Consider the following 27,825-nt stretch of genomic DNA (forward strand, 5'->3'; position numbering starts at 1 on the left):
GAGGACCCACAGGAGGTCAGTTCTCACTTGCAGTCTCTCAACCATGTCAAGATAATTTAAACAACACAATGATCCAGAAGAAATGGTCCTGAGGCTTGATAATCTCTAATTTCTATTAGCACATATTTATTGAAAGCAACTTGTGTGTGTTTTCTGTTTTTCATCTCAGTACTTGGAAGACAGTGGCAGTTGGTTCTCTGAGTTCGAGAAAAGTCAAGGATACCAGAGTAGATGCTGTCTCCAAAAAGTGATTTTTTAACAAAGCTGCAGGAATATAGTGAAATTATAAATTCTCAGGATTTGATGACTTTTTAATCTGAGGCTGGCACTTGATGGTGGCTGTGATGGCCGTGCCCTGGTCTGGGGCCTGAGGACAGCGAGGCCCACTCTTTATATCTCACAGTTCTGCTTTCAGGGACCACTAGACACAGGGCCCTTCTGGACCAATTTCTTTATATGACAAGACACTTCTTGAATATACATGCTGGGTGGTGATGCAAGCCTTTAATCTGAGCATTCATGAGGCAGAGGCAGGGAGATCTCTGTGTTCAAAGCCAGATTGGTCTCTAGAGAAAGTTTCAGAAAACTTGGGGCTATCCAGAGAACCACTGTTGGGAAACAAGCAAAAATAAATAATAAATAAACCAAACAAAATACACGATGTTTGGTGAATATGCCTGTCTTCCTGTTCATACCTCATGAGAGGCTGTGTTTGTGTCCTTTCCCCATCCCAGTGCAGACGATCCAGTCCCCACCAGATGCATCACTCACCTGGCTGTAGCATCCACATGGGGGCTGAAGTTGGGTGTGCGACACATGCAGCCAAATATTTTGTACACCGGCCATGGATGAATGTTTGTCGTAGAGATATTATTCTTGGAGTAGCAGTCGAAGGCATTTCCAAACCTCTGCACAGCCCGGCGGCTGATGCTGTGTGCAGTAGCGCCTGCTGCAAGAACACACAGCACATTCCAGTAAACCCCACTTGGCTCTACCCGGGGTCTGATGCCTGCCTGCCAGCTTCCTCCTTGACTCCTCCCAGCTGCTGCGTCGAGAGAGCAGTGAATAGAGTGTGTGTGTGTGTGTGTGTGTGTGTGTGTGTGTGTGTGTGTGCATGTATGTGTGCTGCCCTGCACGCAGGGTGGTAAGCACATTCTTGGGAGCACTCATCAATGTGACACTACACAAGAGGAGGTCAGAGGACAGCTTTAGGGAGTTGCTTTTCTCCTTCCACTATGTAGGTCATGGAGACCAAACTCAAGTCACCAGGCCCAATCAGGAAGGTGTCTAACTTTTTAAGACAGGGAGTTGCCCTGTAACTCAGGCTAGCTTCAGACTCTGTGGCATCCCCGTGGCCTCAGTGTCGCAACTGGTAGTATTATAAATGTGCACCACTGTACTGGGCTGGGCTGACGCTCCAAGACTGAGTTCTAAACACATTGCCTTTGCCTTGCTTGCCTTCTCATTTCTTACTGTAAGGGCGACAGCAGCCACACTGTGAGCTTCCCTGTGGTCCCTGTTTTTAGGAGCTTATGTAGGTGGGTCATCTGTCTATCTGTTGCTTTCATTGTTTAATTAATAAACTGCTTGGCTTTTGATAGGACAGCAGCTTAGCTAGGCGGAGTAGACAGAATGGAATGCTGGGAAGAAGGGAAGTGAAGCAGACGCTATAGCTCTCCTCTCCAAGATGGATGCAGGTTAAGAATCTTCCTGGTAAGCCGCCACCTTGTGGTGCTATACAGATTAATAGAAATGTGTTAATCAAGATGTGAGAGTTAGCCAATAAGAGGCTATAGCTAATGGGCCAAGCAGTGTTTAAAAGAATACAGTTTCCATGTAATTATTTCTGGGGTAACCTAGCCAGGATGCGGGCGGGAATGCAGCCCGCCATTCCTTCTACCGAGTGGTGCCCAACGTGGTAAACTGGATCCATGTAAAACCTGAAATAGCTTAATTTTAAACACAGAAAAAAACAGAGTTTAACACGGCTTTTTGCTGTTTGCTAGGGTGTGCTGTAGAGAAATTTCCCTGACTCAGCAGCCACAACAGGAAAAAAGCTGCTGTTTTAAAATGCAGCTTCCTGGGGCTGTGCCACCAGCACTACCGCAAACTCTGGCTTTAAAGCATTTCAATGGATTTTATGGTACTGGATATTTGTGTTCCCACTTGGGATCAGGAAGAAACTCCTCTGAGACCGTGCCAATGGCTCAGCGCTCCCCGCCTGGGCAGACTGTGGAATCAGGCTTAGGCAGGAGGGAGAGCATGGCAGATTCCTGCTGTCATGCAGAGAGATGTTTCCAGGCTGTGCAGTGCTCTGCCTGTCAGATTTGGCTGTAACTTGGATGAAAAGAGTTTCTGTGCCGCATGCTCAGTCTCAGAGTTAAAGTGCTGAGTGCGGCTCCTACCTGGTGGCCCAGAGCTAGTAGAAGATGGTACGTCCTCCATTTTGAAATTGCAGAGAGGTGGAGCCAACATCCAGAGCAGCCTGCAGCTCTGCAGCTCAGAGGCACAAGTGGCTCCACCATGTTGGACTGGGTGGGGCAAGCAGGCAGTACCTGTTTTTGACATAGGAATGTCACATCTTAGATTCCCAAGTGTTTAGTGATTTAAAGGCGCAAATCAAAAGTGCTCCTGGATAGTAAAAAATTACAGATTCACAATAGGACAGATTCAGACATAAATGACCTCTAAATGGGTCACAATGTTGGATGACTGTACGTAGGCTTGAGAGAGAGAATTAAAAAAATATAGAGAATAAAGTTAATGGTTTAAAAAAAAGGGTAAAGTCTTTGAAGAGACAGACTACAGATAATTATAGATTAAAAAAATAAAGAAAAATGAGCCACGTAAAGATGGAAAATTCACAGAGAGTTTGGATTATGTATATTGTATTTTCTTTGAATTTTTTGACTGTGAAGGAGCTAAATACAGAAAGACATTTCATTGTGTGGTCTGCCAAACTACATGTATGTTCTAAAGGTATCATGACTTCCAAATTTGGATCTAAGGATATGACGCTTTGGAGAGGGTTTTCTTTTGTTTTCACAGAGGATGAGACCCTGTGGATTGCTTCGATCCCAATATGGTATGATAGACCACGCCCTCCTGAAAGGTTGCTGTGAATACCATCAAAAAATTACTTCACTCAACTGCCGACTGAGATGAACCTAGCACACAGGTTACACCATAAAAGACCTGATTAACAGCGCTCCCATACAGCAGGAAGCAGTTTGGAGAGAAATAACTACCCATATTCCCAAATATTGTTTATATATGTTCTTTTACATTTAAAGGGGGATATGATATAGACATGAATAATTTGCATTGGTATAAATTTTGCTTTGTTGACATAAATTTAAGGTCAATTTTGTTATATGTATATGTATTTCTGATATTGATTAAGGTATTGTGATTATGTAGTTCATTTAAAAATGTAATATATATAGGTTATTAATGGATAATCATCAATAATAGTCAAGCTTATAGTCATGTTAATTAGAGTTTCTATAAATGCATAGATATATTTCAGATAGGCATTCTTCATATCTTTCAAAGATTACAGAATATGGCGTTTTAAATGTTTTAATAACTTAGGGCTTTTTGTGACAATGAGACACGTCTGCTCCTGGCAGCACCAATCTACTTCAAGAAGAAGATGGGCATTAAAGAGGCTCCTTATGGAGTTTGATAGCCATTTGGGCAAGAAACTGCTCTAGCCTGGACTATTGCATAAACTGGACACAAAGAACCCGCAGAGAGAGGACTGCTGAACTTGCCTAAAGGTGACATCGTCTTTCGGGGTTCCTGACTCATAAAAAAGTCTGCGAGACATTCTGCAGGACACAGTAGATAGTGACTGAACTGCCTTTGAAATTTCCTGCTTTATGGAAAAGTCTGCTGGATACTGTGGGCCTGAAGGCCGAAGATGGATGCCCCAATGGTACAGAGGAACTTTGGGTGACTGTCCAGGCAGCGAGATGTCTCTGTCATTTCTAGAGTTTTGGAAGTTGATTATTTCTGTTTGCTTAGGTAATATTATATCCTTCTGGAGCCTTTGATGGAGTTAAAGAATTGTTAGTTATAGTTATAGTTTTCCTTAGTTATGATAAAAGATAAAGTAAATATAAATATTGTAACTGTAATTTTTGCTTGATAACTGCTTTGTTATATATAATTTTACTATGTTAAAGTGAAAGTTTTTCTTTTTTGTTTAAACAGAAAAAGGGGAAATGATGTAGGTGGGTCTACTATCTATCTGTTGCTTTCATTGGTTAATTAATAAAGAAAACTGACTGGGAGAAGATTTTCACCAACCCCGCAACTGACAAAGGTCTGATCTCGAAAATATATAAAGAATCAAAACACTAGACCGTAAAAGGCTAATCAACCCAATTATAAAATGGGGCAGTGAGCTGAACAGAGAATTCTCAACAGAAGAACTTCAAATGGCCAAAAGACACTTAAGGTCAAGCTCAACTTCCTTAGCGATCGGGGAAATGCAAATCAAGACAACTTTAAGATACCATCTTACACCTGTCAGAATGGCTAAAATCAAAAACACCAATGATAGCCTTTGCTGGAGAGGTTGTGGAGATAGGGGTACACTCACCCATTGCTGGTGGGAATGCAAACTTGTGCAACCACTCTGGAAAGCAGTGTTTCGGTTTCTCAGGAAATTCGGGATCAACCTACCCCTGGATCCAGCAATACCACTCTTGGGAATATACCCAAGAGAGGCCCTATCATACAACAAAAGTATATGCTCAACTATGTTCATGGCAGCATTGTTTGTCATAGCCAGAACCTGGAAACAACCTAGATGCCCTTCAACGGAAGAATGGATGAAGAAAGTATGGAATATATACACATTAGAGTACTACTCAGCGGTAAAAAACAAGGACTTCTTGAATTTTGCATACAAATGGATGGAAATAGAAAACACTATCCTGAGTGAGGTAAGCCAGACCCAAAAAGAGGAACATGGGATGTACTCACTCATATTTGGTTTCTAGCCATAAATAAAGGACATTGAGCTTATAATTCATGTTCCTAGAGAAGCTAAATAAGAAGGTGAATTCAAAGACAAACACATAGGCATCCTCATGAATATTAACCTTCATCAGGCGATGAAAGGAGACAGAGACAGAGACCCACATTGGAGCACCGGACAGAAATCTCAAGGTCCACATCAGGAGCAGAAGGAGACAGAGCACGAGCAAGGAACTCAGGACCACGAGGGGTGCACCCACACACTGAGACAATGGGGATGTTCTATCGGGAACTCACCAAGGCCAGCTGGCCTAGGTCTGAAAAAGCATGGGATAAATCCGGACTAGCTGAACATAGCGGACAATGAGGAATACTGAGAACTCAAGAACAATCGCAGTGGGTTTTTGATCCTACTGCACCTACTGGCTTTGTGGGAGCCTAGGCAGTTTGGATGCTCACCTTACTAGACCTGGATAGAGGTGGGCGGTCCTTGGGCTTCCCACAGGTCAGGGAACCCTGATTGCTCTTCGAGCAGATGAGGGAGGGGGACTTGATCGGGGGAGGGGGAGGGAAATGGGAAGCGGTTGCGGGGAGGAGGCAGAAATCCTTAATAAATAAATAAATTAAAAAAAATAAAGAAAACTGCTTGGCCTGATAGGTTAGAATATAGGTAGGCAGGGAAGACAGAACAGAATTCTGGGAGGAAAAAGGCAGTGAGGCAGACGCAATAGCTCTCCTCTCCAAGATGGATGCAGGTTAAGATCCTTCTGGTAAGCCACAACCTCATGGTGCTACACACATTAATAGAAATGGGCTAATCAAGATTTGAGAGTTAGCCAGTAAGAGGCTGAAACTAATGGGCCAAGCAGTGTTTAAAAGAATACAATTCGTGTGTTTTTATTTTGGGTGTAAAACTAGCCATGCGGGCAGCCGGCCGCTGGGAATGCAGCTCGCTGCTCCTTATACAAGGAGCTAAGAACACTCTGCAGTCAGAAGCCAATTACCCAGCAATCCAGCCATCTCTTGAGTTTGAGAACTGCCCCACTTTCACTCAAGCCCAGGTGAAACCGGCCTCAGCCAGCAGTGGGATTCATCACAGTTCTAGCTGAGACCTTGAGCCAGAGAAGCAGCCAACACCTCCTATTGTTTCACACTGGAGACTCAGAAGGAATCTGTTGTACGGCCACGCACAGCTCATACACAAGGCTAATGGTCAGATCATCATGTGTAACATCAGCACACGACATAACAAACTGCTCATCAGCTGAGGAACAGGAAATGAGACGGGATTCAGTGTGCAGTGGGATACTTGGTCCCCATTAAAATGAAAGAGAAGCCAGGTACAGTGAGCACACACTGTGTAATCCCAGCGATCTGGAGGCAGAAGCAGGTGGATATCCTAGATCAAATTCAGCGTGATCTACAGAGTCAGTTTCAGGACAGACACAGAGAAACTGTCTTGTTAAAAAACAATCAAACTAAAACAAAACAAAATGGAAAAATAAATTTCAGAATGGTGTCAGGCACCTATTTAACCCTAACAGTTTGAAGGTGTGGGCAGGAAGGTTTCAAGTGCGGGCAATAGTGTTGAGCTGGAGGACATCCTGGTCCACACGTTAAGGTCATATAAAATAACAGGGAGGGCTGGAGAGATGGCTCTGCAGCCAGGAGCACTTGCTGAGCTTGTGTAGGGACCAGGGTCTGGTTCCAGCATCCATGTGGCAGCTCACAATTGTCTATGACCTCAGTTCTGGAAGATTACAACCTTCCTCTCACCTCCGTAAACACTGCTGATACACAGTTTACAGACAGACATGCACACAAAACACTCATACACATAAAATGAAAATAAGTATTTTTAAAAATGATAAGAAAAAAATCAAATTGCTGTGGCATGTTAGGGCCAGATAAATCGGTTCCAGGGAAATATGGCACAGGCAGAGGGATTTTCTTTGCTTGGGCAAGTGAACGCAGTGGACTTGAGTCTACACATCTCAGCATGACCTGGCTGTCCTGGAACTCACTCTGTAGACCAGGCTGGCACTGAACTCACAAAGATCTGCAATCTTTTGTTTCTGAAATGCTGGGATTAAAGGCAAATGCCACCAACTCCTGGCTACAGTGAACTTTTCTAAGGAGTCTTCTAAGGTCAATGTGCCAGCTGTTGAGGACATGAGGGTGAGGAGGGAACCCCAACCTAGAGGTTATTAGACCCCAATAGGAACAGGAAACCAAAACTTTAGGTGTGACAAGTGGGAGCTTGCACTTGAAGAAGGGAGATGATGGGGTCGCTCAGAGGGGACAGGGGTTCTACCTGTGAGCAGAACAACCAGCAGAAGGAGTTTCATCTCGAGTGAGAGGAGGACACAAGTGACTTCTCTCTTTACAGTCCTGTAGCTGTGCTCTGACAGGGTCCAGTCAGCAGACGGTTCCTGTGACTACCATGTGTGTAGCACAGAAGTAGAATATGTCCACCCTCACAGACAGTCCTGACCCTCAGAGCTGCAGTAGATGGTGGCAGAGCCCGAATCAGTGCTGTCGCAGAGGCACAGATAAAGGGCTGGCTCAACACCCCACACCAGCCTCAGTGCAGTGACTGACAAAGTGCCAAGTCCCTCCCCTGTGGAAGCTTTGAGGTCATAAGGAGATATAGACATTGCTCCTGGGGTTGGGTCTGAGGGATGCTGATGGTGACATATGGTCTTAGCAGGAGTAGCTGGACCCAACAATCCTCCATGTTAACTGGATAAACTAAGTGATAAGTCTGTTCCAACAGCTGACACAGCCTTTGAGGGAGAGCCAGTTATAAATGTGATCTTTAATTAATTAAATAATTAATGTGTGTGTGTGTGTGTGTGTGTGTGTGTGTGTGTGTGTGTCTATGTGTGCACACACAGATGAAGGTCAGAGGACAGCTCTGTGATGTTCTCTCCTTCTACCTTTACATGGGTTCCTAGAATCAAACCCAGGACACCATGCTGCAAGCAACTTTATCTTTACTGGCTGAGCCATCTTAGCCCACAAACTCCATTTAAAAACTGGGAAAACAGATATCTGAGTTATTGTGGGTGTTGTTGGGTTCTTGGGCTATGATTTTCCTTCTATTACTTTCTGTAAGGCTGGATTTGTGGCTACGTATTGTTTAAATTTGTTTTTATCCTGGAATATCTTGTTTCTCCATTGATGGTGAAAGAAAGATTGCCTGGGTATAGTAGTCTGGGCTTGCATGCATGGTCTCTTAGTTTCTGCAGCACATCTATCCAAGACCTTCTGGCTTTCATGGTTTCCATAGAGAAGTCAGGTGTAATTCTGATAGGTTTACTTTCATAAGTTACTTGACCTTTTTCCTTTGCAGCTCTTAATATTCTTTCTTTATTCTATATGTTTTATGTTTTAATTATTATATGGCGAGGGCATTTTTTTTTGATCCAGTCTATTCGGTGTTCTGTATGCTTCTTGTACTTTCATAGAAATATCCTTCTTAATGTTGAAGAAAGTTTACTTCTATAATTTTGTTGAATATATTTTCTGGGTTGTAATTCTCCTCCTTCTTCTATCCCTATTATACTTAGGTTTGGTCTTTTTATGGTGTCCCAGATTTCCTGAGTGTTTTGTGATAAGAATTTGTTGGATTTGCTGTTTTCTTTGATCAGTGCGTTTATTTCCTCTATAGTGTCTTCAGCATCTGAGATTCTTTCTTTTATCTCTTGTATTCTGTTGGTTATACTTGTCTCTGTAGTTTCTGTCCATTTACCCAGATTTTCCATATCCTGACATCTCTAGGTTTGTGTTTCCTTCATTGCCTCCATATCAGTTTTCAAGTCTTGGACTGTTTCCCTTACCTGTTTGATTGCTTTTTCTTGGTTTTCTTGGGTGTCTTTGAGGGATTTATTCATTTCTTCTAACTTTTTGTTAGTTTTCTCATCCATTTCTTTAAAGGAGTTTTCACATCCTGTTTAATGGTCTCTAACATTTTCATAATGTTATGTTTAAAGTCAATTTCTTTTACTTCTTCTGGATTAGGGTGTTCAAATCTTCCTGTTGCATGTTCACTGAATTCTGGTGTTATTGTGCTGCTTTTCAGATTGTTGGAGGAATTCTTGCATTGGCGCCTGCCCATCTCTTCCTTCAAATGCTGTTAGGAGAGTCTCGGTGGCTTGGTCCGAAGTTTGCTGTGACTACCTGTGTACTTGGGGGTTTTTCTTGGTCTGCCCTCTCTTAGGTCCCCTCAGCACTGGGAAAAGATGCCCAATCATACTACAAAAGCATTTGTCCAACTCTGTTCATAGCAGCATTATTTGTAATAGCCAGAACCTGGAAACAACCTAGATGCCCCTCAATGGAAGAATGGATAAAGAAAATGTGGAATAGATATGAATTAGAGTACTACTCAGTGGTAAAAAAACAATGACATCTTGAATTTTGCATGCAAATGGATGGAAATAGAAAACATTATCCTGAGTGAGATAACCCAGACCCAAAAAGGTAAATATGGTATGTACTCAGTCATTAGTGGACTCTAGCCATAAACCAAGGACATTAAGCCTATAGTTCACAAGCCTAGAGAAGCCAATAACAAGGTGAACCCAAAAGAAAAACATATATAGATCCCTCTGGAAATTGGAAGCAAACAAGATTGCCTGGGAAAAGTTGGGACCATGGGAGTGGAGGTAAGGGTAGGGATGAGGTTGGGGGAATGGGAGAAGGGGAGTGGGAAGAGAGAAGGGAAAGACTGGTGAGAGCTTGGGGGAGTGGGAGGGTGGAGAGGAAGGAAGGGCAGATATAAGAACAGGGAAGAAGATACCTACATTAAGGGAGCCATTTTAGGGTTGGCAAGAGACTTGGCTCTAGAGGGGATCCCAGGTGTCCATGGGGATGTCCCCAGCTAGGTTCTTGGGCAGCAGAGTAGAAGGTGCCTGAACTGGCCTTGCCCCACTATCACACTGATGGTTATCTCGATTATCACCATAGAATCTTCATACGGTGACAATTGGAGATAGAGACAGAGACCCTCATCAGAGCAATGGACCAAGCTCTCAAGGTCCAATTGAAGGGCAGAAGGAGGGAGAAAATGAGCAAGGAAGTCAGGACCATGAAGGGTTGGTCCACCAACTGAGGCAGTGTGCTTGTTCTAATGGGAGCTCACCGAAACTGGACTCTCTGATTGTGGATGACAATGGGGGCTGACTGAGAAGCCATTGATAAAGGCACTGGGACTTGTCTTTATGACATGTTCTGGCTTTTTGGGTCCCTAGTCTATACAGATGCACAGCTTCCTAGGCCTGGATGTAGGGGGCAGGGCCTTGGACTTCCCACAGGGCAGGGTTCCCTGTCCTCTCTCAAGCAGGGAGGGGGAGGGAGCAGGTTGAGTAGGGGAATGGGAGGGGATTGGAAGGAGGGGAGGAAGTGTAAATTTGTGAATGGAAAAATAAAACTAAATAAATAAAAAGGAAAAAAAAAAACCTGGGAAAGTAGCCAGATGCTGCTGGTGGTGCATACCTTTAATAACAGCACTCAGGAGGCAGAGGCAGGCAAATATTTGAGGTCGACGACAGCCTGGTCTACAGAGTGAATTTCAGGTCACCTAGAGAGAAACCCTGTCTCTAAAAACCAGAAACCAAAATAAATAACTAAAGCAGAATGAAAGGAAAAGCCAAACAGATGTATCCCTAGGTCAATATGTTGCAGGTCATCCTTCAGCTGAGCCTCTCCTTACTCTGTGTGTGAAGCTGACAATCAACCACTACAGGGGCTGGAGAGAGGGCTCAGCACTCAAGAACACTTTCTGCTCTTGCTGAGGACTGGAGTTCAAGTCTCACTAACCATATGGTGGGAGTTGAACAATGTCTGATGGCCCGATGTCCTCACCCCTTGGGTTTGGACATCTTTCTTGTACTCTCTAACTTAGGACCCTAGCACCTCCTTTCCTCTACCATTTCCCACTTCTCTGGATAAAAACCATGTAGTAGTGAGTTGAATTAGTTATCTACACTCAAGCTCCCCCTACTCTTCCCATGGGACTATGGATGGCCACTAACAGCTATTACCAGACACTGTGCCCGGACAGGGGGGGGCTCTAGTTGCACCTGTTGCTCACCAGGCCTGATTTGGGGGCCGAGACCTTAGCTTTGGAACAGGAGTAGGGATGAGGCTGGGGCTGGAAAGGGAGATGGGTGGGCAGCTGGTCACTAACAGAAAAGAGAGTCTGAGAACCATGTAGCCTTTAACCCACCAATGAGACATCTTTTTCCTAAATCTGCTTGACCAGGGAACCAGAGATTAACTGGTTTCAACTATGGGTTCCCGTGTTAGAGAAGGTAGAGAAGACATGTGTTCTTTTTGTTTGTTGCAAAGTTAGGCTGCTGTGTCCTTTAGCGGGACAATTATCCTGTGTTGTGTGTTTAGGCACAGTGAGGACTGGGAACACACAAGGATGTAATCCTGCCTTCTGGTCATTTACTGTCAGTCCACTCAAGTTTCATCTGTCCCACTTCCTGGAATGAGCACACAGCAGGAGCACTTTGAATCTGGTATTTTTAGGAGCAAGATGTTCTTTTAGTGCCCACGTGACAATGCTTCTTCCTCTCTCCTTTTCCCTCCCTCCCACCTCTCTGTCTTCCCATTACTAACCTCTGCACCCCTATCCTCCTTCCCTGCCTTATGTCTCCCCTCCCCTTCCTTACTCTGTCCCCCCTCCCTACTAAGTATTTTATGCTGGTTTCTTCTTTTTTTGTTTTGTTTTTTTCAGATGAGGTTTCTTTGTATAGCACTTCTGACTGTCCTGGAACTCAGTCTTTAGACCAGTTTTGCCTTGTACTGAAGAGGTCTGTCTTCCTCTTCCTCTGCATCACAGAGTTCTGGGATGAAAGGCAAGACTGGGCTCATCACCCATTCTTCAAGGTGCTCTGTTAATGGCAATGTCTTTCCCATTAATCCTCAGCTTCTAGGACTATAGGGAATGGTGTTCTGTGAAGAGCTAGTCACGTTTGGCAGACAGAGAATTCAGTCGCCATAGGCGAGTTCTTTCAGCAGTGCTTAATAATGGGCAGTGGTGGCTAATACCTTCAATACCAGCATATAGGTGGCAGAGGCAAGTGGATCTCTGTGAGTTTCAGGCCAACCTAGTCTACACAGCAAATTCCAGGACAGGTTCCAAACCTGCAGAGAAATCCATGCACAAAACTCAAGTCCATGTGGATGAAAGATTGCAACATAAATCCAGTTACACACAGCCTCATAGATAGTTAGTGTGAAGTAGCCTTGAATGCACTGGCACAGGAGACCACTTCCTAAATGAAGCACCAGTAGTACAGACACTGAGAGCAACAATCAATAAGTGTGACCTCCTGAAACTGAGAAGTTTCTGTGTGGCAAACGACATGGTAAATAAGACAAAATGGTTGCCTGCCGAATGGGAAAAGATCTTTCACTAACCCCACACCTGACAGAGGGCTGACCTCCAAAACATATATAGAACTCAAGAAATCTCACATCAAAATACCAAGTAATCTAGTAAGAAATGTGACAAAGATCTAAACAGAGTATTCTCAACAGAAGAAACCCAAACAGCTGAAAGACATTTTAAGAATTGCTCAACATCCTTAGCCATCAGGGAACTACAAATCAAATACCTTTGAGATGCCATCTTACACCAGTCAGAATGTCTAAGACTGAAAACACTGATGCTAGCTTATGCTAGAGAGGATGTGGAGTAAGGGGAACACTCTTGCACTACTGGTGGACATGAAACTCCAACAGCCACTTTGGAAATCGGTATGGTGGTTTCTCAGAAAAATGGAGATCAATCTATATCAAGACCCAGCAACACCACTCTTGAGCATATACCCAAAGGATGCACAGTCATACCGCAAGGACATGTCCTCCACTATGTTCATAGTGGAATGATTCATAACAGTCAGAACCTGGAAACAACCTAGATGCTTCTCACCTAAAGAATGGATAAAGAGAATGTGCTCCATTTACAAAATGGAGTACTACTCAGTGGTAAAAAACAATGATGTCTTGAAATTTGCAGGTAGATGGATGGAACTAGAAAAAAACCATCCTGAGAGAAGTAATTCAGACCCAGAAAGACAAACACAGTATGTAGTCATTCCTAAATGGATATAAGATATAAAGCAAAGAATAACCAGCTTATAGACCATGACCACAGAGAAGATAGGTAAGAAGGAAAATCCTGAGATTTTCATAAACCCCCCTGGGAAAGGGAAATAGATATGATCTCCTAAGTAAATTGAGAGTATGGGGGGCAAGGGGAAGAAAGGGTGAAGGGGAGTGGTGTGGACAACATGAGGAAAAAGGATGGTTGAATTGGGGGAGGGACAGAGAGAGAGAGAGAGAGAGAGAGAGAGAGAGAGAGAGCGAGGCAAGAGATATCTTGATAGAGGGAACCATTATGGGGTTAGGGAGAAATTGTGTGCTAGGAAAACTCCCAGGAATCCCCAAGGATAACCTCAGGGAAGACTCCCAGCAGTAGTGGAGGGGGTGCCTGACCTGGCCCCTCCTTGTAATCAGATTGGTAAATATCCAAACTCTCGTCATGGATCCTCATCCAGTAACAGATGGAAGCAGATGCAGAGATCTACAGTTAAGCACTGGGTTGAGTTCCCTGATTCCAGTCTAAGAGAGGAAATAAAGGGGTCAAGATCATGATGTGGAAACCCACGGAGAGCTGATCCTTGCTAGTGCAAGCTCACTAGCTCTAGACTGATAGCGTGGGAACCTGAATAGAACTTAACTAGGCCCTCTGTATGTGAATGACAGTTCTGAGGCTTTGGCTGTCTGTGGGGCCCCTGGTAATGCTACCATGATTCATCCCCAGTGCATGAACTGGGTTTTTGGAGCCCATTCCCTATGCTGAGATACCTTGCTTAGCCTTGATAAAGGTGGGAGGGGCTTGGTTTTACCTCAACTTGGTATGCCAAACTTTGTTGACTCCCATGGGAGACCTTACCATTTTTGGCTAGTGGATGGGGGTTGGGTGGAGGGAAGGTGTGTGTGGGGTGACTGGGAGGAGGAGAAGGAGGGGGAACTGCAGTTGCTGTGAAAAATGAAAAAAAAATCCTTGAAAAAAACTAAAAAAATAACAAAAGGAACCCTGTCTTGAAAATCCAAAATAAATAAATAAAATACAAAATAAACAAAAAAATGGGTGCTTTATTAGAGGGCTTGATGTGTAGTGAACACAGCCGGGCAGAGAGGAATGTGTACCTGTAACTGAGGTGCCAAGTCTAACAGTGAACACTCTGTACTGCTTGTTCTATGGCGCCTTGGAGGAGCAGATGGTGGCCTGGCCGTCACAGTTGCAGATAGAGGCCACACAGGGGTTGTTTTTGTCTGTGGAGAAACAAGGAAGGAAGTTGACTGTGGTCGATGACCACATTCTCTAATATATGTAGTCAAAACCTGTGGCCTCCCATTGGTGCAGAATCAGGGTTGAGAGACAAAGCACAAAAAAAAAAATTGGGTACCTAATTGCTGGAACACATTTACAATAAAAGTATTAGTAGTTGTGGGGCTGGGAGATGGCACAGTTGGTAAAGCAGTTGCCATACAAGCATGAGGGACTGATCTAGGATGCCCTGAGCCCATGTAAGATTCAAGGTGTGGTTGAGCACCTATAACTCTTTGGGAAATAGTAAATATGAATCCCCAAAATTTGTTGGTCAGTCAGGCTAGTTAAAGGTGAGTGTCCTGTTCAGTGAGAGACCCAGCCTTTAAAGACACGGTAGACAGAATGCCAACCCATTACTATATATAAAATTAAATAAACATGGATATTTAATTATAAAACCAGAAAATACCAAATACTAAGTACCACTTTTAAAATTTTATAATTTAAGACAATTTCCCTGCCTTCATGTCCCCCATGTTGGGGTTGCAGGTGTGCGTTGCCCACTCAATTTATGGGGTCTGGATGTAGAACCCAGGGTTTTGTGCATGCTATGAAAGTTCTGTAGCAAGTGAGTTATATTTCCAGTCTTCCGATTTCTCTCCTGTAAAATGGGTATGATGAATCTTACCCTGCATAGCCGATTATTCCAGTATATGGCTTATACCCAATGGTGTAGCTTACAAGAGTTCAGTTTCTCTCTCTCTCTCTCTCTCTCTCTCTCTCTCTCTCTCTCCATCAGTCAGTGCATCTATCCCTCCATCGATATATCCATCCATCCATCCATCCATCCATCCATCCATCCATCCATCTACCCATTCATCCATGTGCCCATCTCTCCATCTATATACAACCATCAGTGTGTCCATTCCTCATCTATACATACAGCTGTCAGTGTGTCCATCCCTCCATCTATACATATATTTTCCTAGAGTTATGATAAAAGATAAAGTAGATATAAATATTGTAAATATAATTCTTGCTTCATACCTGTTTTGTTATTTGTAATTTTACTATGTTAAAGATAAAACCTTCCTATTTATTTAAACAGAAAATGGGAGATGATGTGGGATTCCCCTCTGTATGCTGTAAATACCATTGGTTAATAAAGAAACTGTCTTGGGCCTGTGCAGGGAATAGAGGCAGGCAGGGAAAATGAAACTGAATGCTGGGAGAAAAAAAGGCAGAATTTAGAGAGAAGCCGTGTAGCCCCTGCCTGAGACAGACACTGGATGAAACTTTATCCGGTAAGCCACAGCCTCATGTCAACACACAGATTAATGGAGATGGGTTAAATTAAGATGTAAGAGTTAGCCAATAAGAAGCTAGATAGAACTAATGGGCCAAGCAGTCATTTAAATAATACAGTTTCTGTGTGATTATTTCCAGAGTCTGGGCAGCTGGGAAAAAAAAATAAGTGGTCTCTGACTACAGTGGTCCTACTTCCCTACTCCAATTTGAGGTGAATCAAGCTGAGCAAATCCATGACCAAGACAGGCTTCTGGGGAGCTGCCCTCCAAGCTCATTTCTGGGTCACCTCCTCTAAGCCCCCTCCATTCGGCAGGGATCTAAGCCCATTGCAGCTTCCCACAGCATGCTGCCCTGCTCCTACTCCCAGGCTGGCCTCTCATTCCCTGCTGCCTGAGACTCTATGTTGTTTCCATGGCTCTCCTAAGCCAAGTGCAAGTGGTCATATCTGTAAGTTAATAGCAGCAGTTCACAGAGTGTCCATCAGGGGGAGCTGTGTCTCCCAAAATGTAAAGCCTCAACCATTCTCTAAGCTCTCCAAGCCCCTACTGTTCTTTCAGGGGTGTTCCTGGTTGTCTTTGGGTAGATTTGGGCAATTTGTAATTCTGGAGACACACTGTGTGTAGTCCTGGTACAAGATCTTAAAGTGGAGAATCATTAATGTTTAATGGTATAACGTGTGTGTGCAGATGATTGGGGATGTGGTGTGAGTCTGTTTTCCCGAGGCAGACAGCTCCAGGAAAATTCTGCATCCTATACTAACTCTCCTTCAGACACACAGGCCTCTGTTTAAGTCTGAAGTTTCCCATTCTTTGGGGGAGAATATGCCTCAGATATTAATTTTCTGTGAGATCTCTGCTGCCTCATGTTTAGAAAGACAAAATCCCCACCCAACCACAAATATGGCTTGTAAATCAAGGGGACATCTAAGGTGCCTTCATCCCTTCACGGAGCCAGTTTGCTACTTACTGTCCTTCTCTGAGTGATTCTGGTGCGAATTCTAAAATCCCTCCTCCCCAGCTCAACTTCAAAGAGATCCTCTGTTTAGGCGAATTTCTCAAATGGTAAGTGTTTTCAGATCATGAATAGAAGATGTGAACTGTGGAGATGCTCACTCAGCAATGTGCTTGGCTCAAAAGCCTGAGGACCCATGTTGGAACCCCAGGACTAAGGGAGATGCTGGGACTGATGGCACAGGATTGTAATCCCAATGCTGGGGAGGTGGATGCAGGAGGGTTCCCAGGGCTCTGCCTAGCCGGTCATGTTGAACTGCTGAATTCCAGGACAGGGAGAGACCCTGTTCATCTTCATACTGCTACCGTTTCCACTACCAGAACTTTCTAAAGAGCACTTAATTGTGCTAAAATCCACATTACTGTGTTTGGACTGAACAGTTAAATCAGTCCAACCAAAATTTCCCCCATTCATGGGACAAAATGTCCATCCAGACAACTGGTCCTAAAGGGTAAAGACAATCTTTAGCATGGCAAAATATATCCCACTGTCTTCTGTCATGGTGTGCCTTTTGTCCTCCTGACATAAGGCATCTGGATTCCAAACAGACAAGCTGAGAGTTAACATGTGATGCTGTAGTTGTTGTTTTTACTCTTATCCTTTGCTTCTTGGGGGTCTGTCACCCAGTTCCCAAATAAATACACAGAGGCTTATTCTTCCTTTCAGATACCTGGCCTTAACTTGGCTTATTTCTAGCCAGCTTTTCTTAATTTAAAGTATTTTTTGCTCTGGGCTTGTTTTCTTTTCTTTTGTTTTTGTTTTTTGTTTTTTCGAGACAAGGTTTCTCTGTAGTTTTGGAAGGTGTCCTGGAACTAGCTCTAGTAGACCAGGCTGGCCTCGAACTCAGAGATCCATCTGCCTCTGCCTCCCAAGTTCTGGGATTAAAGGTGTGCACCACCACTGCCAAAGCTGGGCTTTTATCTTCCCCTATTCTACATACCTTCCTTTACCTCTTACTCCATGGATTGCTGTATAGCTGGATGGCTGCACCTAGAGTCCTCCTCTCCTCCTTTTCTTGCTCTTCCATCCCTCTTCCCAGATTTCTCCTATTATTCCCTCTACCTGACAGCCCCACCTATTCTTTCTCCTGTCTTGCTATTGGCTGCTCAGCTATTTATTAGACCAAATCAGGTGTTTTAGACAGGCAAAGTAACACAGCTTTACAGAGAAATAGAGAAGAATGTAACACGTCTTTGCATCATTAAACAAATGTTCCACGGCATAAACAAATGTAGCACATCTTCAGTGAAAACCCTCAACACAAGAGCATCATTTTGGGGGCCAGAACTATAGTGTCTTTGTTGCCCCAAAGTCTCAGGTAGATGAGTTAGAGTCTTGATGTCTCCCCAAGGCATCAGCTTACTCTTCCTCCTGGAACATCTCTGGATGGGCTGGTTTGTCGTCTGCCTTCAGATGTTTCTTTGGTCGTTTCGTCTCCAGGATGCTGTCCATCAGAAGCCATGTGGAACTTCATTTACTTTCTAAAAAGACAGCTTAACCTTGCCCCACTGTTATTTGGGCCCTTGCCAATGACTTGTTTCTTGATCTTTTTATTTACCATATGCTTTAGACTGCATTTCCTTTAGGGCAGAAATGCTTTCAGGCAACGGAAGAAGTGAAAAATTCATTCAAAGTGAAAAAAATTAATTCTAAAGTTAATGTAACTAGATATAGCATAGTATATGGGGGTTATGTGAGTATAGCATCTAGTCTCCCCCTTTTTATTTTTAAAATTTTTCTAAAGAAGCATTTGAGGGTAGTATATCATAATAGCTTTACCCTCTGGATTGTAAGGGACTTTTGTAACATGAATAATATTTTTAAAAAATTTAAATTATTTGTTAGCATAAGCAGGATCACTATTACCATTCAGCTGTAATGAGAGAACCAGGAAGGTCATGCATTAAGAGCTATTGGACAAACTCAAGTTCCAGATAAGGTATAATGGTATTTTCCTGGAGTTCCTGGGGCCTCATGCCAAGCCTGGGGCTGAGCTCTCTAGCAGACTAGTCAGGGACAGCAGGATCCACGTCTGTAGTGAGTGTTAGCTCCGACTGTTACATACCTACAACAGAGAAGGTCACATACAGAGACAGTGTAGTTGTAGGTGTCAAGCTGATGTCTGTGGATTACTAATTATGGATTAAAAGCTTGGACTGAAATGATGACTCTCTACTGTGGGAAATAATACATTTAATACAGCGGAGACTTTTGTGAGTCTCCTTTAATTAACTTCCTGCCAGAGTTTGATCATTTACCAGACCAAGGGCAAGTGTAAAAATTAAACAAACAAACAAAACAGCAAGGAAGATACATCTAAGTAACAGTGGTCATCAACATGTAAAGATTTTAAGCCTGAGGCTTTATTAACATTTGGGATTATTAAATTTAGGACGTTTCATTATGAACTCTGTCCTGGTAGGTACCAGGGTGTTTAGAAGTGCCTGAGAAATAATCACAGAGGATCCTAAAGGAGAAAAATGTTGAGTTTTTGCACATAAGGATGACAGTTTATATTCAGTTGATAGTGTAAATGAAACAGAAATGAGAACGATATCAAAGCCAAAGAGAGATGGAGAGGAAAGCTGGCTGGAAGGCTCCAGTCTTTACTGCATCTGGTAGACAGTCTGATGTAACACATTTTCAAGCTGCCCCAACATAATTTTAGGTGATTAAATAATTTAAGTTTCAAAAAATATACTTTAGATTTAATTTAACCCTTTTGGTCTACAAGGGAATTTGAAAAACATGCAATTATGCTTTGTTTTCAATTTTTTTTTTAAAAAAACAAGAAAGTTCTTTATGTGTATAAAGTATGAAAATCTCCTCAGCAGTCTCCAGTCACTTTCAACAAGTTCCTCACTCTTAGTTGCCCAGTTAACACTGGCCAACAGCATCACATTACTGTTAACCTCAAGTGCTCAATTAAGCCAAAAAAAAAAAAAAAAAAGTGCTCGGAGCACTAGTGTGAGGCAGGAAAGGACAACAGACACGCTGGGGCTGTGGTACCAGATTCCTGAGCTCTGTCACACTTCCCTGAAGGTGCACAGGTGTTTCAATTCTTTTTGAAAGACAGACACGAGGACTGAGGAATCTAAAGAATGTGCACTTTAGGATATTACATAGGTTATCAAAGTTCCTAGACTGGAAGATGAGATGGGAAAGTGGGGCCGGGACGCAGAGGCATGGCAGAGGTGGACAGGGTAAGTCTTTACTGGGGGAGATAAAGTGTGGAACTTCTGAGTTCAGAGAATGAAAAGTGGCAGTCACAGTCTGGGAGATGGCTAAAGAAGAGAAACCTTGGGGTTTTCAACCTCCCAGGAGGTGGCACTAAATCCCACAGTGTCAGGCACTGAATCACCTCTAAGGCCAAGAAGCCCTTAAGGATGGGCTCCCTCTTTTCACAGATTCCAATCAACACTGAGAATTTTAGAGTTTATGTCATAGGAATGCTGCCACCTCTGCAGACTGGACATCTACAGTCCATGAAGAAGGGCTATAAGCTAATTATGTCCTAAAAAAAAAAAGTAATGCTGCCATCCAGTGAAGAGATTTTTTTTAATTCTCCCACCAGTTATTTCCAAAAGAGTAACCATTCTGGCCATTAATACCTAAAGCTAAATTCTGTACAACCAGCCAGATGATCAAAGCCCCCTTTCTCCCCTGAATTCTCTCTCTCTCTCTCTCTCTCTCTCTCTCTCTCTCTCTCTCTTTCTCTCTCTCTGTGTGTGTTTCTGTCTCTGTCTCTCTTTCTCTCTCTCCTGTCCCCTCCTCCAAGACAGTCTTTTGCCCCTCTCCCAGCCCCCAATAAATCTCTGTGGCATGATGCAAACTTTGCGGCATTCCTTGGCTCTGACCTGCCAAGCTACTCCTCTGCTAACCATAACAAAGGTGGCTGTGTGCTTCTGTGGGGGCTTTAAGTCACATTGGAACCCTATTCTTATTTCTGGTCCACCCTCAGCAGACTCAGTTTACACTGATTCCCTTGGGCTTCCATCCTTCAATAGCAATTGGTGAGTGATCCCTCTCAGTAGGCTTAAATGTTTTCCTGAGTCTTTGACTCTTGGAAGCGGAGGTATCAATCCAAATGCAGTTGCCTAAGCGGTGGGGGAATGGAAAGTATTCCCCATTCCCTATTCTTTTTTCATTGCTACAAGCCTTTTGCCTAATGTCCCTCCCCTCACACTCTAAGGCCTGTCTTTAAGTTATGCTAGATGATTCTGTAAGATTGTTGCAAAGTTGGAGCAGGATTGGACCATCAGGAGGGAGTAAGTCAAAGGACATCCAGCAGCAGCATGCAAGCGCCTGTTCTCCCCTGCAGTGCCCGCTCTGAATGGAATCTCCTAAATTGTGTATGGATCATTTGTTTGTGAATTTGACTCCGAATTCTTCAGCCCTGCTTCTCTCTGCCCTGCTGTGCCCTCCACGTGGGCACCTATGTGCATCTCTTACCCCTGCAGCCTGCTGCACCTCTGGTCGGCCACACCCACGTGAGCATCTCCCCTCTCTCCTGCTCTCTCTGGCTGTCTCTGGCTCCAGCCTGCAGTCCTGCAGCTTCAGCTGTCACCTCCCTCTTGAAGCTGGTAGGAACACAGCTGCTTGGTGGTCTGTTTTGCGGCTCTCTCCTCTCTCTCCCTCCACAGACTCAGATTTTATTACCATAGCTTGGCCTCAGGACAGATCTGTGGCCCAAAACTGGCAAAGTCGACTTCCAAATTCTCAGAAACAGAAGCAACTGCTATGACACAGACCCCAGACAAATGGTCACCAAATATCTTCTACTTAAATTTGCTCAGTTCTACACATCCAAAGCCTTCTACCTCTAAGCTTCCACTTCCCACCCTTACAGACCTTTTGTCTCTTTATTTCTTAGCATTCTGCTCTTTAAAAAAAAAACTCTTAAGATTATGCTGTAATCTCTGTCTCAGGATTTGTAAGTGTGGGGGATATGCTCTAAAATCTGTAACAAAGTTTGGCTTTAAACTTTAATTAAAAGCCTTTAATTAAAGTCTAAACATGGTTATGTATATGTGATTTAACTCTTGTTCAGGATATATATGTGTGTATATGTGTATGTAACTTGAAGTCCACTCTCATTAAAAAAATAGATCTCAGTAATCAACCAGCTGTGCTTCACAGTGAGTGATTAGATAAAATAAAGTTTATGAGAGGTCTGAGGATATGATAGAAGTCTAAGAAAGTATCCTAAGGTGTGTAATGCACTTGGTAAAGGTATCAGAAAGTGGCTTAAATAGGATCCAATAGTACCTCTGTTTTGTTTTGTTTTTGGAGACAGGGTTTCTCTGTGGCTTTGGAGCCTGTCCTGGAACTAGCTTTGTAGACCAGGCTGGCCTCGAACTCACAGAGATCCGCCTGCCTCTGCCTCCCGAGTGCTGGGATTAAAGGCGTGCGCCACCACCGCCCGGCCCCAATAGTCCCCCTGAATGTGGTTGTCAGTAGCATGGCTGGGGCAGACAGAGGGGCCACTGGCAGTGGCACCAGGATTTTTCCCTACTGCTTGTACTGGCTTTTTGGGATCCTATTTTCTTTGGATGGGATTGCTCAGCCTAGATATAGTAGGGAGGGCCTTGGACCTTCCCCAAAGCCATGTGCCTTACCCTTTCTGAAGAGTGGATGGGGTGGGGGTGGAGGGAATAGGGAAAGGGAGGGAGTGGGAACTTGGATTGGTATGCACAATGAAAAAAGATAGCTTGTTTTCTTTTTTAAAAAATTATAAAAATAAATCTATTTACAATAAAAGAAAAATATTCAAAATCAAAAAAAGAAAGTGGCTTAAAACATATGTGAAAAAAAGCTTGGTGGTGGTGCTGCACACCTTTAATGCCAGCACTCAGGTAGCAGAGGCAGGAGGATCTCTGTGAGTTTGAGGACAGCCTGGTCTACAGAGCAAGTTCCAGGACAGCCAGGGCTACACAGAGAAACCCTGTCTTGAAATATGTGTGTGTGTGTGTGTGTGTGTGTGTAAATATGAAAACTGTTTCAGATTTCTTTCTCTATGCTATTGTTATATTGAGACATCAAAAGTTCAGAATCTTAACTCTTATCCATGGAATTCTGGTAAGCTATTAATCTAGTTCTAGTAAGCACTGACAACTACTACCATCGTCACAAGTTCAAATATGTAAATCTCCTTTGATTATCTTCTTAGTAAAGACTTAAAAGTGCCTCTCATTGTGCTACAAACATCTGTCTAATCTATATGAACCAGTCTTCTGGACAGAGGAAAGAGTGTTCATGCTTTTACCCAGAATCCTTTTGGGTCCCCAAGCTTCTATAGGCAAAGGTGTGAGCCTGCTGCCTTCCCAAATGTGGATTTCAGTACAGATTACAAACAATGGCAATGCTAAATATCTAAAACTTACCTCTTCTTGTAAGCTTTAAAAAGTCTTGCAAGAGCCGGGCGATGGTGGCGCACGCCTTTAATCCCAGCACTCGGGAGGCAGAGGTAGGCGGATCTCTGTGAGTTCGAGACCAGCCTGGTCTAGAGAGCTAGTTCCAGGACAGGCTCCAAAGCCACAGAGAAACCCTGTCTCGAAAAACCAAAAAAAAAAAAAAAAAAAAAGTCTTGCAAGTTTCAGGGAATCGACATGCATCCACCCGTCGAGGGCCAAATGGACTCTGGATAAGTACTGCTGTCAATCAACAGCTGACCTTTTCCTGCCTACTGCCTCTTCCTGAGGGTGGGAGCTCCCATTTGCCCTGGTCTTGGGACTCCACTTCCCCAACTACAAGGACAATAGACCGACAAGTGTCAAAAATACACCCAAGAAATGATTTGCTCCTAAACTGCTTGATTTCACCTTCTGCTCCTAATACATACGTGACACCTGCTAGCTGCAGGTGTTCCCTCAAAACCTTGAACAGCTTCACAGTGACGAGCCCCAGGCGGTCAGACCTCAAAGACTGCTTCCGCTAGGCCTACACCTTCCAAGCCAGCAGAGCCTGGACAGTGGGTGAAACAGGCTGCCCTTCCAGGCCTTCGCCAGCATCCCAGCTGTCTTAAGTTCCCAAAGATGTTGATGCCCCCAGAATCAACAGGAAGCAGTCTAAAGGGCATGGTGCCCCCATTCCTGCCTCGCTATAACCCCTTCCTATTTGGTCACCTTTAATAATGAATGAGAGGATGGAATGTTCACCCCAGCTCACCTTCGGCGACTCACCATGTCATCACCAGATCCCAAATGTGACAGGATTCTCCTTTAAATGTCCCCACCATCACAGCTCACTCACTGTCTCTCGTCTCTCTGTGTACCTGTCTCTAGCTTTCTCCGTCTCTCTCCCATGTCCCCTTCCAAGGTGGCCTTTTGACACCCTCTCTCCCAATAAACCTCGTACATGAGATCTGTTGCAGGTGTGATCTCTCTGCAGCAAACCTTGGACCCTTCCCACAAAGATACACGTCCACCACTAAATCCTAATAACCTGAGATTGGGATTCATGCTTACATGGTTCTGGAGGTGTGTGGCTCCCAAGCTCTGTGTCTTCCTTCTTGGCTTTCTGGCCCAGCTACAGGCTCCAGAAACCCAATAGTCTTTTCATTGTGGAGATATGCCCCTGAACCTAGTGTGGGCCCTGGAACCAGGGCTGACCTTCCTCTCTCAGAGACACAGTTGTCAGAAATCACAGACTGATGTTAATCTCAAAGTCCTGTGGGAGTTTTCTAAAGATCTGTGAATGGCAGGGCTTTAGCTGCTTTGGCTGCTGCCCTGCAAGGTCCATCATAACCCTGTGTACAAAAACAATCCTCAGAACCAAACCACTGCCATCTTAGGGAGCCCCGCTGGGCTTGTGCTCATCAGATCACCACAGCTGGGCTTGCCCATGATGGACGCTCACCTGAGTACCCAGATCCTCCCTAACACCTGCTGTGTGTGATTCTGCCCTAACTGCATGTGGCCTGGGGAACACTAAGGTGTATAGGCTGGGGTCGGGGTGGCTGTGTGTATGTGGGGGTCTGTGAAGCTTCCAGAAGGCCTTGTCACTGTTGGGTAAAGACTTCCCAGTTTGGCCTTTGAAAGTAAGTTCCCCTTTTTCTACACTCAATAAGGAAGCCCAAGAGATTCACTGGTTCCTGGAGTGACCTGTGGGTTTGTGCCTCAGTTAGTTCTTGGGATCTAGGAGGAGGGATACACATTGCTCCCATCCCCCACTCTCCAGACAGGTTTAGCCACAGCTGAGAGGGAGAAGTGAGCTCTGCATCTCCCAGTGCTCAAGACTCCTTGCACATCTTCAGCTAGGATGTAGCCTCAGGAACTGGCAGGTGACCTGCGACCTACTCAGGACAATCTCTAGACTCACTGCCCACCCCCAGGTCCCCATGATGCCCCCACATCCCCAGGTTTACCCAGATTAAGGCAGCTCACAGTGTGTTCTCCAGCTCTCTGAGCATTTAAAGGTTATATGCACAGAGTAACAATGCCCAGGTGACATAATGTGGCTTGGAGAAGTAGCCTCACCACTTTCAGCCTCAGTTTCCCCCTCCATAAAGCTGGCAATAATCCCTCCCTCAGGAACCGTGAGGGTCGAGGGAGTTGGTGCAGGTTTAACCAGGTCATGTCCATTGCTTCTTAGCATTTTCTCCTGGATAGAGGTGGGCAGTCCTTGGGCTTCCCACAGGTCAGGGAACCCTGATTGCTCTTCGAGCAGATGAGGGAGGGGGACTTGATCGGGGGAGGGGGAGGGAAATGGGAAGCGGTTGTGGGGACGAGGCAGAAATCCTTAATAAATAAATAAATTTAAAAAATAAAAAAAAGTTACTGTCTTTAGACAAATACATTGGTATAGATTCTTGTATATTGATACAAAGTTAAATTATATTGACTATTGTACGCATGCATGTTTCTACCTCTGTTTAAAACATTTTTATGTATTGACATATATTGTATTGATATATATATATAGTATATATTTACCATATTGCAGTGTACATTTCTACCTCTGATTAAGATACTTATATAATGTTTGTGTATTGATATATATTTACCTACTGCAATGTATATTTGTACATTGTTTATTTTTGGAGGTCATTGTCCTCATTTGTTTCACAGTAGTTTATTTTCTTAGTCTTTAAGTTAGATAGATATTGAGAATTATAGATTAATAGTCATCTAAGTTTGTCATTTATAATTAGACTAATCAGGTTCTTTAGATATATAGAGATTATACTCAGTATAGATAGATAATCTTCAACTTCTTCAAAGAGCTGTAGAAAATGGCCTTTAATCTAACTCAGAGTTTTGTGGTAGTGAGACACAATTGCTCCTGGCAACACCACTCTATTCCCGAGAGAATGTTGAGCACCAAAGACACTCGACCTGGAGCCTTCTTTTTGGCAGAACTGGCCTTGGGGCAAAGAAATGCCCATACCTCAACGACTAACAAAGATACAGAGCGTGCATCAATGGATAAAACAGGGCTGTCATATCCTGCCAAGACAGGGTAAGATAGTTTTGAAAAGTTGCTTGCCTTTGAAAATGGTATGTCAGTTATGTTAGGCCTTAGCCAAAGTTGGTTGCTTCAATGCTGCTAATGTGATTTTGGGTGATTGCCCAGGTAGCCAGTTGTCTCTGTGATTTGTTGCATGTTTTGGAAGTTGTTTTACTAAACTTCCTAATTACCCAGGTAACATTATTTCCCTTCTCAGATCTTTGATGGGGTTGAAGACTATATAAATGTAGTTACTTTCTCTCATGACTTGGCCAAGTTATTTATTATACAAGACCTAAGCAAGTTAGAATAGGATATTTGTACATATTGTATATAATTTCATAGTAGGTTTAGAACTCTCTTATTTAAACAAAAGGGGGAGGTGTTGCGGGAGGTCCTCCCACTCCTCCAGCCTATCGCTGCTGAGGTACCAGCCCATTGGGCGTGGTTTCTCTCCCTTTAAAAAAGCGGCCACTTCCCTCTCCTTTCTCTCTTCACTTCCTGCTCCGCCTGCGACTAGACTCCTTTCCTGGTTGCGTAGAGGGCTGTTGCCTGGGACAGTGATCTGTAAGTTTTTTCCCCTTTAAATAAATACCACCCTAATAATCATAACCCCGAAAAAAAAAAAGAGAGCATGGGAGCAATCAGGCCACCCTGTGCGCTGCTGGCGGGCTCTTACCCTGGAAGCTTTACTTGGCACCTTGATGCCTCAGTTTTCCCACACAGTGGCTTGCTAAAGCAACATCTGTGCTATCTATCAGAAGACCAAGCAGGTGACCATCTTGGGGTGACCCACCTCTCACCATGGCGATCCTTAACGCCCTTGCTCTCTGTGACCCTGGGGCTCCCTGCTTCCATAGGGCAGTGTCCAGGGACCCCAGAGCGTCCCGCACTGCTGCTGTGAACTCAGGGATGGTTGCAGGTTGTGGGCCACCAGTTTGTCCAGAGCACTGGCTGGTGACTGGTACAGGTCCATGTTGACCTGTGTCCCCAGGAGAGTTTCGTTTCTCCCTCAGCTTCTTGGGGCGTGCCCTGAAATAATAGACAGGGCTGTCATTTCCTCCTCCTCCCCTATTTCCTCTCCTTCCAGCAGCTCAGGGCATTGCTGAGATTACCAGTTCATGGCTATGCTTTTGCCTCAGTGTGATTTCTGAACCCCTGGGCAGCCCAGAAAACCTAGGGACCAGGCTCTCTGAATTAGCAAAAGTTTCCTGAACTCTTTCCCAGGGGCCTGGCACAAACTGCCCACAGAGCACCTCAGAACTAGGCATGTGATACCACCACCTGGCTGAGCAGTAATTTCTGTTGCATTCAGATTTCTGCAAGGCCAAGGTGGGCATGGGACTCAGCTGGAAGAGTGCTTGTCCAGAGCCTAACAGCCAGTGTCAAACTCTGACCCCCACATAAGCTCACTTGCATGCACACGCACACACACATGCATGTGTGTGCACATACACGAGATTCTAGAACTGAGTGCATGTTTTGTACAGTCCACTCATTTATCAGACAGGCGAGGAAACCATGACCCACAAATTTGTTGACAGGAAGGGCTTAGACCACCACCCTCCTAGCCTGATGTTTAACACATTGGAAAACCCATCTCTTCCTTCCCTTGTGCTCTGAAACCTTCTAGCTATCAGACTCACATTGAGATTCTTAAAGAAAGCCAGCTGAGTGGACTATCCTCCCTCTTCCTTTTGAGACAGTGTTTCTGT

The 27,825-nt window shown here is 44.1% G+C and overlaps 1 protein-coding gene across 1 annotated transcript in view; it reads right to left on the reverse strand.

Annotated features, from left to right (window-relative positions):
- The window catches only part of LOC121446178 (phospholipase A2-like), a 29,713-nt gene extending 2,627 nt beyond the window's left edge, over window positions 1-27,086 (reverse strand). The window contains exons 1-2 of the mRNA XM_041648664.1: window positions 26,948-27,086; window positions 772-949 (exon numbers count right to left, since the gene is read on the reverse strand). Of these exons, the coding sequence (XP_041504598.1) occupies window positions 772-949; window positions 26,948-27,086 (317 nt within the window). The remainder of the gene's footprint in view (window positions 1-771; window positions 950-26,947) is intronic.
- Window positions 27,087-27,825: the final 739 nt, after the last annotated feature.

Source organism: Microtus oregoni, unplaced genomic scaffold (genome assembly GCF_018167655.1).
Source record: "Microtus oregoni isolate MIOR12 unplaced genomic scaffold, Mior012 000003F_ref0000135, whole genome shotgun sequence".
Taxonomy (NCBI): domain Eukaryota; kingdom Metazoa; phylum Chordata; class Mammalia; order Rodentia; family Cricetidae; genus Microtus; species Microtus oregoni.